This window comes from Pantherophis guttatus, chromosome 1 (genome assembly GCF_059756535.1).
Source record: "Pantherophis guttatus breed Tessera chromosome 1, ASM5975653v1, whole genome shotgun sequence".
Taxonomy (NCBI): domain Eukaryota; kingdom Metazoa; phylum Chordata; class Lepidosauria; order Squamata; family Colubridae; genus Pantherophis; species Pantherophis guttatus.
The window spans coordinates 66,724,674-66,738,367 of record NC_142063.1 but is presented as its reverse complement, the minus strand read 5'-3'; the positions used below and the strand labels follow the sequence as shown (position 1 = coordinate 66,738,367).

Below are 13,694 nucleotides of genomic sequence, written 5' to 3'. Positions count from 1 at the left end.
GTTTTACTTAGCACACATAATTGAACTGGAACTCAGACTAATTTGTAGAAGACATTTAATGTATGGGAACCATGCTTTGGTAACAAGGGATTGGTTGAGATTGTTTCCTCTTCTTTTCCTTTTAAAATTCAGTACTTTTATTATTATTTGCTTTTTTAAAGGAATCCTTGGCTTATGCAAATAGAAAGTTGAACATTCCAGGTGAAAAGATCTTAAGAGACACTAAAGAAGAACGTGATCAACAAAACAGACTTAAAGAAATCAACCAACAACTTAAAATCCTAGAAGAAACTGTAAGTCTCCTAAAGTTTATAATTTTAAAAAGTATCTTATGCTTTGTAGCATAAGAAAAAGTTGCAAATACTGATTAATCAGTAAATTTTTTTTGCAATACTACTGTGATCTTAACAACAGATAAATTAACAATGTGTCTAAATAGCTTAGAACAGTGATGGTGAACCTTTTTGCCGTCATGTGCCAAAAGTGGGGGGAGCACGGGGGGGTCGTGCGCGCGTGCCGACACACATAATTCAATGCGCCCCCCGCATGCGTGCACGACCCCCCCACACTCCCACCCCTTTGGCACGTGATGGCTCGGTGGGCCTGGTAGGCCTGTTTTTCGCCCTCCCCAGGCTCCAGTGGCTTTCTTGGAGCCTGGGTTGGGTGAAGACGGCCTTCCCCACCTGCCCAGAGGCCCTCCGGAGGCCGGAAACAGCCCATTTGCTGACTTCCGGTGCGCCTGGAGGGCCCGAAAATCAGCTGGCACACGCTGGAGCTGAACTAGGGCAATGCTCATGTGCTCACTGATATGGCTCCGTGTGCCACCTGTGGCACGCGTGCCATAGGTTCGCCATTACGGGCTTAGAAATAAGTGTGTATTCTGCTATTTATAACATAACATGTCTAGATAAAATGAAATAGATTAGTTTGTATGATCATTTAAATCTATTACTAAAGATTTTTTTTTAAAAAAATATTTTTTATTTCCTATCTTCACACTGTATGTAGCTAAAACTATATCAAATTGATTTATGCATAATCGGGTTGGAGTCAACTTTTAGTGACCACATAGATTGATTTTCTCCACAATCATCTGCTCCCAACCTGATCCTTCAGGTCTTCCAATGTACCCATCACTACAATAAGGGAATCCATCCACCCTGCTCTTGGTTATTCTCTTCTCTTTCTTTCCACCTTTCCCAGCACTAGAGCTTTCTTCAGAGAGCTGTCTTTCCATAATGTATCTGAACTAGGATAATTTGAGCCTGGTCACTTGTGCCTCAGAACTCTGGATCGATTTATTTGACGATGCATTTGTTTGTTTCCTTGCCTGTTCATGGTATTCTCAGAAATCTTCTCTAACTCCAAAGTTCAAAAGTGTCAAAATTCTTCCTGTACTGCTTCTTCAACTTCATATTGGAAGACCAATAAACCGATAGAAATTTCAGAGGCTAAAAAGACAACAATAATCTCTTTGTGTGTGTCCCCGCTTAAAAGCTGGAGGAGGAGAAAGACTGAAAAATGTCTTGTATTAATGCCCTGTATTAATGATACCTATAGAACAGGGGCTCAAATGCTTTGGTCACCTAATGAGAAGGAAGGACTCACTGGAGAAGAGCCTAATGCTGGGAAAGATTGAGGGCAAAAGAAGAAGTGGGCAACAGAGAACGAGGTGGCTGGATGGAGTCACTGAAGCAGTAGGAGTGAGCTTAAATGGACTCCAGATGATGGTAGAGAACAGGAAGGCCTGGAGGAATGTTGTCCATGGGGTTGTGATGGGTCGGACACAACTTCGCAACTAACAACAACAAATAGAACAGGGGTGTCAAACTCATGGATCCAACCCATGGAAACAGCAAAGGACTGGCCCGCAGTGCCCTCCCGAGCTCCGTTTTCACTGGCAGAGGGTTGCAGGAGACCGTCGCATCCAGAAATGGATCTCGGGAGCCTGTTTTTGCTGGCAGAGCACTCGGGCCCCCACAAGTGCCCCTGATACAAGTGATGTCGAACTGACCATGCCCACACTGGCCACACCCACCCCGGCCCCCCAAGGCAAACACAACCCTGATGCGGCCCTCAATGAAATCAAGTTTGACACCCCTGCCATAGAACATTCTTATCCAGTAAGAGCCTTCAGTTAATGCAAAGAACAATGAGATTTTTTTTGTAAGGAAAAAAAAAGCTTTATCTTATTAAAGTAGGGTAAGAAAAGCCAAACTGAGAATAAGAGTGAATCAATGTTTGCCTGTCACTGTTTTCACTTTTTATATTTACATTTACTTTCACTTTTTACATTTGAGAAGTAGTTTCCCACCTAATTGACCTTACATTTTAACATAAATCAATCTCATAAAATGAGATTTGCCCTTGTGCAAATAAATGGTAAAATACCATTTCATCAAAATTTACGGTCCAAAAGTCCCTTCTTAGAACGACAAATCTACAGTAGCTCATATCTGTTTTGTAATGTCTATTTAGTGAGTGGTGAAACCTCCAAACAAAACGAACCCAGGCTGTGTAATTTCTTTTTGCTGTTGACCTTTGCTCGCTTTTTTCCACTCGGTCACTGAGCCTTGCTATTTTTGGGAATACAAGTCTGGACAGGAACTCTCACATTGGTGGCTTAGTCTGCAATAACCAATGCTTTGGAATGCTTTGGGCTACTGATTCATTAAAATACAATGAATGTTCACAGGTCAGTTTCAAGGTCTGATTAGTATAAAACTGCTCCTTGGAATTTGCTTAGCAGGTACTTACCACTCCTTCGCTGCATACCAGACATTTTTTCTTGACTTGAGAGAATGCCCATAAGATATTATGGAAGTAGAAACTATTCTTCACTTATTAAATTATAAACAAATAAACCACCTGCATTGTTGCATAACCTAGAGCCAGATTGGCATTTCTTTATACTATGAAAACTCTTTGGTACTTTTGACCCTCATTTTCAAAGGAGATATATGAGGTATTGGGACAGTTTATAGGCAAGAAAAAAAAAGCTATATTATGGTAGAAAACCAATGACTCTTATTCAGTGGCAGATTTACCAATGTAGTGCAGATGAAAATAGAGATATACTTGAGATATCTGTAGTGCTAAGGATCATGCCTTATTCATTCTCCTTTCCTCATATGCATATACCAGCATTATATACATTCCTGCAAGTTTTGTAATTGCTTTGTTCAGTTATTTTACTTTATCACTCATTTTATTTAATAACTTTTTGCAAGACCCTTCTGAAGGATCATCTGCTGGGAGGGCAGGAGAAGGCAAATTATGACATATGCATTATTTCATTATGCAAATTCTAGATCTTGTTTTCTTGCTGCAGATACCAAGGCGCAAATATAAAATGGCAGCATTTGCACATCATCATATACATGTAAATATTTTGAAATCATTGCATTTTGCTAAGAATGCCACTGGCTTCTTGAGCTCATTATTAAAAAACAACTAAGAAAATATTTCCGGGTGCCGTCGGCCGAACAATGTCGGCTGGCGGCCCCCAGGGGTAGAGCCTTCTCAGTGGGGGCACCTACTATCTGGAACGAGCTCCCCCCGGAGATACGGAGGATCCCGGATCTACGCACCTTCCGCCGCGCTCTCAAAACCTTTTTATTTCACCAGGCTGGTCTGGCCTAACCTCTCCCATTCTCTTTTTAATGTTTTTTTTTTTTTAATTTTAATAGCCTTCATCCTTTTTGTATATTTATACAAAGTCAGCTTATTGCCCCCACAAACTGGGTCCTCATTTCACCTACCTTAGAAAGGATGGAAGGCTGAGTCAACCTTGAGCCTTGGCGAGATTCGAACCCTGCAGTAATTGCAGGCAGCTGGTCTTAATAACCAGCTTAATAACAGGGTGCCTTAAACCCCTGTACTACCAAAGCTCTTGTAAATTTTAATGTAAATTTTAATGTAAATTTTAATTTGTTCTTAACCTGGGATTTTAAATTTGTTTTGGGCTAAATTGATTTAATCCGATTTTACTTCTGCTCTTAAATTTTTGTATTCTATGTGTTTTATCTTGTGCCTGTTCACCGCCCTGAGTCCTTCGGGAGTAGGGCGGTATATAAATAAAATAAAATGAAAATGAAAAAAAATTTATAATATAAAAATCTGTGATATATTGTGTTAGGATTGCAGAATGAATGTTCAAAAATAAGTGCTAATAGCTGCTTATATCATTGTATAACACTGCAGATGATCCAATAGCAAGTTAAAAAGCCGATTGTATGAGCAGAGAAATTGGCATCGGCAAGGGGTGGGGTCAGGGGAAAAATAAAAGGATTCAAGGCCAAAGACAGGAGGAGAAAATATAGATGTATTATTATATATCAGGTTTGAGGCTTCCAAATTTACAGTGACTCTGGGTTGCTTATAGTTAAAATAGACATTATCAATGAAAAAAGAACGCAGCTGAGTGGAAGAAAAAACTCAAAAATAATAAGGACTTAACCACCATCCTAATCCAAATAATTATGAAAGAAAAGCAACATCCTTATCAAGTCTTAATCTACTCTTGATTATTTTGAGCTCAATTCATTTCCTCTTCTCTGTGACTGTTATTCTTTTTTCTATGTTCTTTCACCTTACAATTCTTGTCAGTGGGAAGCTGTCCCATCCTGTAGCACAAAAACGAATATTGTGAAAATATTCTCAGAGTATATTCTCTGAGCAGAAGCCAAATTAATTAACTTGCAGAGTTAATTTGGTTCATTTTCTTAGTCCACTGAAATCCCATGGTGCTGTGAGGTTATGTAAGGTCAGCAGTGGCCCTCATAGTTTTTTCTTTTATAAAAAATATACAACAGAAAACAGTTATTAGCCAACAAATTATTTTAATCACATTTTTGAAGTTGTTTTACAGTCAGATTTTGCATATAAATCTTCTATAGCTATAATGACCTTGCTCTTTCCGTTGCTCTTTTTGCATGTGAAAGGAGGATATTTCAAGGCTCTGTTATTGGTTAGGAACAAATTGTTTAGTGCAAGTAAGGGTAAATGCTAATTCATTGAAACCATAAATTAAGTAATCAGAATATCAATCCACAAGATATCTTAGTTTGTTCAAAAAGAAAGCATTATTTTCCATAATCATGTAGAATAAACTGAATTTTACAGTTAAACAAAGATAAAATAAATCCAAATCTCATTTTGAATGATATTATTTAGGGCCCAAATTACTCCATTTATTTTTCCAAATTCTAAAAACAGCAGTAGTTACTCATAGTGGAATAACAGACATATGAATGCTACTGGTACATAGTTTGGTAATGAAATATCTGGGAGCAAACAACAAAGCTCAAAAAGCACCAAGGATTCCATAGTTGCTTTTTTCACTTTACTTAAAAGCGGGAGGGGGGGGGGGAGAGAGAGAGACTGTTAAATAAGGAAACAATACATATAAATGAATTAATATTAAGACCACCAAATTTGATCCCTCCCCACACTCAATCTGTTCATTTTGTTATTGGAGACTGCAAGCCACAATATCATAATTAACTACATTCCCTGTAATTTGATCATTTCCTTTTTACACAAATTATCAAGTTACAGGGAATTTGATTAATCTATTATAAGGCTGCCCGGCTCTTGGGGAAAGGAAAGAGAAGCTCTTCTTCATTGAAGTGAAGAGGAAACCCTTGTTCGTAGGCGTTCCACTCTGTATTTAGATCTCAATGCTGTTGCCTTTGCAAGGATAATGGATTGAAGCAAATTTATTCACAAAGACCAAGTCACTGAGCAAATTCTTTTCAGTATATCATAAATATTCACTATATCTTGTTCATCAAATAAATCAAATGCAAATCTATATCATTTGTTTCTAGCAATGTTTTCCTGCTTTTGTTATGGATGTACTCGGGTATTCTGAAGGTCAGATGGAGCCAGCAGACCATAAAATCTAGCCAGTGAGAGATCTGGAACTAAGGAAATCTCAAGGGTTTATTAAATGATGAGAAACTCTGTTGTTTTGCCCATGTGTTACATAATTGCTGTCTATGCAGTGCTATTAAAATTCCACACTAGTCCTAACAGGAACCCCATTTTTATAGCTGAAAGAAGAGATGAAGAAATGTTTAGCTAACATTTCAGCACTATTATAGCACACTTCCATTTTTATTATTGCGGCATCTTGGGTTTGGAAGACTCTACCTTGAATGTACTGTGCTAATTACCATATAAATTAAGCAGTTAAATAAGCTTAATACAGAATTATCCTTTATGCCAGTAACCAGATTCTGCATTGTAAAACAAGCATAATTCAGGCTAATTATGTTTAGAATGCCACAGTTTGAAGTGTTGTCCCTTTCTTTCTATTCATTCTGGTCAAAAGTAAATTGAAGTTATTTAGCTACAGTGCAAACAGAAAGGTCATTATTTCTTTACAACATGCTCTCAGTAATAACATTCCAAGAATGAGTTTAATCCATCCATAGTTAATTCATAGCAGTTCATTGTATTGCAGCTTGCATTTGTAAGATTTAAACCTTATGCATTCTTACCATAGTAAATTTTAATTAATTTTTAAAACATGTTGGGTAGGGAAGGTCTGTATTTTTTCATTCTTTAAATGAGTTTATTCAAATATTTGACACAATTAAAACTTTTGTTTCAAATGAAGATTGATGAGGTTTATATAGTCATCATTTGCAATGAGTTTGATAACATGTTGAGCAAAGGCTATTTTATTTTATTTTATTATTTACTAATTTATATTGCTATCCAACTCACACATAGGTGACTCTAGATGGCTTATAACATTTAAAATTCCACTATCTAATAAAATCATTAAAAGCCTTACCCCACCCCTCATGGCTGCAACAATACAATAATTATTTATTATTTGAATTATTGATGATTTTGGAATTAACCTGGCTTTTCAGAGGTTTGCATAAGTTATGCATCTGCTATTTAAATAATCATTTAAAATACAATTCTGTGAGATAATAAAATAAAAGGACTTAACTGTATATTTCTTTTAATATTATTTCACTGGAGCCCATTTCCTGTATAATCTAGATGCCATAAAAGTTTTACTTGAAGACCTCATTTGCCTGTTGAGAAAAATTTCTGTATATGAGGAGGCAAGAGACAATGATCAAAATATTGTATATTTAGTGCATACTTGTATGCACCTTTAAACTATCCAGCTCCCTTTCTATCCATATTTGAAGAATTCCCCCCCCCCCCACTTCCCAATATATCAAGTTAATTTTGTTGACTGGCCAATAATTCTTAAATTCTGACTACAGAAGCCAGAGCATTTGCCCTTCAATACTTTAATATCCACAGTCAGGGGCAGTGGTGAAGGTGGGGATGGGAGGTTGGGGGGGAGCCGGGGAGGTCAAAATAAGGAAAGCAACTGTCTTTGCACCCCCACTCCTTTTCTGCATGCATTGTAGTGATAGCAACAAAGTTTATGGTGTGACACCATGTGCAAAGTCAGCAGGGGTTAAAACCTACTTCAGTTTACTTGTTTCTTCAAACACCCATTTCTTCCTTCCGAAATTCACTACAAAGCTTTTCGTGTGTGATAGTGGATTTTCAGCTCTTTATAACCAAGACCAAAAAGCTGAATGTCATCCCGAGTAAGACATCCTTGGTTACAAAAATCTCACTTCAGATATTGTTGCTTTCAAATGTATACTCATATATATCCCGTTAGGTTTTATGGACAGTGCCTTAAATACAAGGTAAAATAATTATTAAACATTTTTGTAAGCCTTGTATTATTTTTAACATAGTTTTTTATTGTTAAAAATGGTTTGTGTTCTTTAGTTTTGAAAACTTTGAGAAATGTTAGTTTAATCAATAGAAGAAAATAAAACAATCTCTTGTTCCATTTTGGAGTCTTGCTGAACTTGTTTAGTTTACAAAAGTTAATTATTGGAACAAAGTAATCTAGCTATCAATTGCGACAAGAGCTACTGTATTTTAAAATATAATTTAATTAATCATTAACACAAACAAGGTGAATTAAATGCCCCCTGCAATGAGTTAATTTAGTCAACACAAGCCACAAGCTATCATATAAACATTTCCACTGTAATTCTGTGCGTATATTTGACTTATTTTTCTACCCTCCAAAATAAATAATTTTTCAGTCTTCCTCAGTCCATTTTAAATTTAAATATTTCTATTTAAATTTTATATGATAAATGCTGTCTTTAAATTATTAAATAAAATTATAATGTATTAATCGGTACTTTAATAAATGCAGTATTTTAATAAATGCAGTTAAAAACACTGACAGGATTTCATGGTAAAGGTTTTTTTTATAAAGCAATGAAGCTTATTATCTACTGTGAAGTTGTCCCATGTATGATATTAGACTTAAGAATTAAAGCTGCAATAAAAGGGACAGTGCTAAACATAATTTAGCATTAAATTAAATTAGATTAAATTAAATTAAATCAGACAATGCTAAACATACTTTAGGTACAAAGGTAGTGTTATCTTATTTTTGCCATGCCTACGAAATTGTAAATTATAAAGTAAAAATTCCAGAGTATAAATGTCTGGAGTTACATGAATAGGTCTGGATTAAATTCACTTTTTTTCTTCCTTCCATTTTTAAAGTGTTGACATTAATTCTAATCTTTCATTTATTTTTTTGGTCTCTGTCTCTGGATACTTTAGCAGACAATTTAAAGTATTCCCACCTGTTTTGGTAAGTATGAAGTAAAAGCCTGATTCTGAGAGGCATTTGCACATGGCCAGCATATTTCATCATAAGGTATTTTTACAATACCTTTGCACATGCAAACTCCTAATAAGTACAATCAGTGACTTTTGTCACTTTGGGCTAAGATACAGGTTGGAAAACTTAATATGTAGAAACTTAGTCTAGAGATAAATATATCATCTTCTGACCTAATTCTTTTTAACTATAAGAATTACGTATGGTTTTCAGATGCCTTAACAAGGGGGGAAAAAGAGATCTCTACCATGTTCTTCTCCTCATGGAAGTAGAGGATATCTGCTTTCTTTCTGCTGTATATTAAATTAGTCACCATATATAGGCTTAATTGTTTTACTATCAAAGGATAATATGCTGGTTATCCATTAGCTTTCAAAGGAACTATGTGATAAAACAAATGCATAGCATTTATCCTTGGTAAACCGGACTGAATCCTAGATACAATCTAGGATTTGAAATTTGAATCTGGCATTTTCTCTTGCTTAAGCAATGATTTCAAACAGATACCTTAGAAATCGTGTATCTTGAGATTTGGTGGTTGGCTTTAACTGAATCTGCACAAACATCAGTGTTAAGAAATCAGTCAAATTAGAAGTCTTGGCCTTTTAGTTACATATTTTAATATACTAAATGCTCAATTTTATTTTTTAAAAAGAAATTTATCGCAGATGGCAGAAGCTAAAGGCTATTCTGTCCAATATACCGGAAAAGGGTACTGTGTGGCTAGCAAACTAGTGATATAGGTTGGCCAGAGAGAGAAAAAATCAATCATTTAGTATCTATGATTGAAGATGGAGTTGAACTTGGGATTCCATGATACCTAATGAGACAACAGTTGGGTCATCCTTTGTGGGAAAGATGAGTTGGATGTTGCCAGAATGAACATAAAATTTTAGGCTGCTATTTTTTTTTTTATTCCAACACTGGATGGTCCATTATCACAGTACTAGCAATAGCAATAGCACTTAGACTTATATGCCACTTCATAGTGCTTTGCAGCCCTCTCTAAGCAGTTTACAGAGTCTATCATCTAAAAATATATATTGTACATAGAAAAATAATTGTAGTGGCAAACCAACTTCAATAATAAGTTAATATTTACTTACCTAAACAGAGACACAGGGTGACTATGGACAAGCAAAAAACTTCTGACGTCCTGCTAGCTCCCCCACTGACTTTGCTTGGGGAATGCAAGAAATCATGATCTGCAGCGACTTCAGAGATACTTCAACAGACACAATTTTGTGAACAAAACTAATTTGAACATTGTGGAAATTTCAATTTCATGGGTGTAATGGGTCCCAATTTTTGACAGATTCTTTAGGTTAGTGGATTTTATATATCTCGATTCAAAAATGTTTGGTGCATTATTTGGGCTAACATGAGGGTACAAACAGACAAACAGATAAACACAAGAATATAGTTTTGTTTCCCAATCTAATCCTTTTAAACTATAAATTTTCAATTTCACATTACGGTTGAATATTTCATTGTATTGCTCCTTTAAAGACAAGGCGTAAATGTTAAGGAGAGTTTGCTTTATGCTTTTTTGTAATATTTTACATTTGTGTGAATGGAATCTGCTTTGTGTGAGAACATTTAAATTTGTCCCCATCATCCCAATCAGATTGGGATGATGGGATTGTAGTAGTACTATTCAGAAAAAGCATACGTAGACTTCCTCTCTTGATTTATTTTGCCTGAGTATCTACAGACATTTTCTTTTCCTTCCTTCCTTCCTTCCTTCCTTCCTTCCTTCCTTCCTTCCTTCCTTCCTTCCTTCCTTCCTTCCTTCCTTCCTTCCTTGACATAATCACAGATTATCAAGATGCTTTTTACAATTTTACAGTCTGGATACAGTATAGAATATCAGTATAGAAACTTTTACACAATGTGCATAATACTCCCATATGTTCTATGCATGTACTTAATTCCTATAAAATACAGAGTATGTGTTGAGGCTTTGTAGAAATTGGGTGGAGGCTAAACATTGGCACCTCAGTTTAGTTTTCCGCTATGATAGCAGCTTTTCGAATCTCAAGGTTCTTTCTTAGCACTGTTGCTATTAGAGATTTTTAAAACTGATAAGACTTAGAGCATGACAGACTTAGAGCCAGAGGTGGCACACAGAGCCCTTTCTGTGCGTACGCGCGCCATCGGCAGCTGCTCTTCTGGTTTCCAGTGCGGACATGCATGCCAGCCAGCTGGTCTTCATGGGCACTGGAACGCTGGAAAACAGCCTGAAAATTGTCTGAAAAAGGCCAAAAGACAGGTCGTTTTTTCTGGCTGTTTTCATCCCAAAAAATGGCACAAAAAACAGCTGAAAATGTGCAAAAACCAGGCATGCACTTGCTGGTCAGTTGGTCTTTGGGTTTCCGGCGCTCTGGCACACGCACACACACACACATGTACGCACATTCCGGTTTGGGCACTCGGTGCCGAAAAGATTCGCTATCACTGACTTAGAGGATAATCTTCAAAATTTCTGAAAGAAAAGAATAAAACTGCTGCTTCTAGTATATTTAAAAATCTCTGGCTTTGTTTTCTAAATGTTTTACAGTTTTCTTAGTATTTGGCATTAATGAAGGTTGTTATTTACTTTGGATCTTTGTGAATAAAATTGCTAATATGCTTGAAAAGTAAACTAAACAGCTAGCTTGCTGTGAATATTAAATTTATTTAAACAAACTACTGTAATAGATTTGGGCTGGGTTCCAAAGAAAGGGTGTGTATACATGGCAGATAACCATGTGTGTAGTCAGAGTTTTGTTTGCTGATTTTACGGTACTGAGCTAGAACAAATTATATCTTCTTTTTAGTTTCTGGCTGTATATTTATGCTACTGAAGAAAAGTTGTGTGTATACTACCTGAAATAGATTGTCACATAGCAATGACACTTCCTCTGCAAATTTGTCACTTCTATTTATCAAGTAGGGAGTCATGCTCTCCAAACTATATAAAATAGAGTATTTTGACTCATTCAGATTAAAGAAATAAAAAGAAGCCAAGAACCTTCAATGGTATTCAGTACCTTATCTTTAATAAAAAAGTTTTATCTATTTAAAATATTTCTATTTCGACTCATTTTATAACCAAACTCTGGATGCCCAGCAATAAATCCATATATATAACTAAGCCAAAAGCAATAAAACTAAAGAAGAAACAAACAGAAAAATCTGGTGTCATGACTACATATTCTCCTACTGTGATGTCACTCAATCCCAGGGCCTGGGGAAAGAGCCAGGTCTCTAGATTAAAAGGATGGGGGCCTGTTGGATTCCCAAGGATTGGATATTCCATTGGACAGGGGGCTGCAATGGGAAAGGCACGTATCTAGCAAAATAGAACTAGGGATTTTGAGTTGAGAGAAGACTTGATAAGATTTATCCATGTGTAAATATATTTTTTTTAATTTGATTTATATGCCGCCCTTCTCCAGAGACTCAGGGCGGCTTACAATGCGTTAAGCAATAGCCTTCATGCTTTTGTATATTTATACAAAGTCAGCTTATTGCCCCCACAAACTGGGTCCTCATTTAACCTACTTTAGAAAGGATGGAAGGCTGAATCAACCTTGAGCCTGGTGAGATTCGAACTTACAGTAATTTATTTATTTATTATTTATTTATTATTCAAATTTCTATACCGCCCTTCTCCTTTCGGACTCAGGGCGGTGAACAGCCAAAATAAAAACATTTATACATAAAGTACGATTAAAAATAGATTTAAAATAATTAAATTTGCCCCATAGTTTAAAATTTATCAATTTAAAATCCATATCAAAATTTAAAACCAACCATAAAATCATAAAATCAAGAGAGACCGGCTAACTGAAAGAGATGAGATTTTAGGGCCCGACGAAAAGTCCGGAGGTCGGAGATCACTCGTATCTCTGGGGGTAGATTGTTCCAAAGGGTAGGTGCCACCACAGAGAAGGCTCTCCTCCTGGGGGTCGCCAGCCGGCATTGTCTAGCCGACGGCACCCTGAGGAGGCCCTCTCTGTGGGAGCGAACTGGCCGGTGGGAGGCTATTGGTGGCAGAAGGTGGTCCCGTAAGTACCCTGGCCCTAAGCCATGGAGCGCTTTAAAGGTGATCACCAACACCTTGAAGCGCACCCAGAAGTCCACCGGAAGCCAATGCAGCTTGCGCAGACAGCTGGTGTTAATCACAATGCTTTTTTAGTCTGCTGAGCCATCAGGCTCTTATTGTTGAATATATGGCTTAAAGAGATCTTTAGCCATATATTCCTTTTCTTGCTCATGATGCTACAACTCAGCGGAACTAACTAAATTGTTTCTCATTCAAAACCAAAAAATAAACCATTCATATACAACATAATAAACTCAAAAATGTTACTGACACAAATAGCATAGCTTTATAAAGATTTTATGACGGGCAGTTTATTATTAAATGGAATCCAAAGATAACATACTTTGAATACCAGGTACAGCCAACAGAAGAGGAAGTCTTTTTCATGGATTGTATGTCCTGCTTATAGACTTCTGAGGGAGACCAGCTGAGTGTTTTCTTTTATTTCTTTTATTTACGGCCATCTCGCCACAGGACAACTTGCTGTGGGACAAGAGTTACACTTATATCAAAGAAATGGTGGAATAGAAGCATTAAAGAAAGGATGAAAAAGGAGGGACAGAATGAAATGTGAATGGTAAAAATTAAAATATTTTTTATTTCTTTTAAATAATTAAATATAATTGTTACATTGTTCTTCAGCGAGTTGTCCCGTGGCAAGTTGGCCATGGCGAGTTGTCCCGCAGCGAATTGGCCGTGATGAGTTGGTTGCAGTAAATTGGCTTGGCTGTGGCAAATTGTCCCATTCCCCTCAGAATGGAGTGGGCTTCATCAGCTGATAGATGCTACCGCAGACAAGATCTGTTTTCTAATCACTGTCAGTTATATATATATTGAAGAAAGGGAAAGACCTCTTTATCAGATATTGGGCATAATTGTTTGAAACAGTACAATAAATAG

At 36.5% G+C, this 13,694-nt stretch overlaps 1 protein-coding gene across 2 annotated transcripts in view; it reads left to right on the top strand.

The window, feature by feature from the left end:
- The window catches only part of FSIP1 (fibrous sheath interacting protein 1), a 51,496-nt gene that overhangs the window by 16,235 nt on the left and 21,567 nt on the right, over positions 1-13,694 (top strand). For both annotated transcript variants that reach the window (XM_034417889.3, XM_034417888.3), the window contains exon 11: positions 162-293. In XM_034417889.3, the coding sequence (XP_034273780.2) occupies positions 162-293 (132 nt within the window). The remainder of the gene's footprint in view (positions 1-161; positions 294-13,694) is intronic.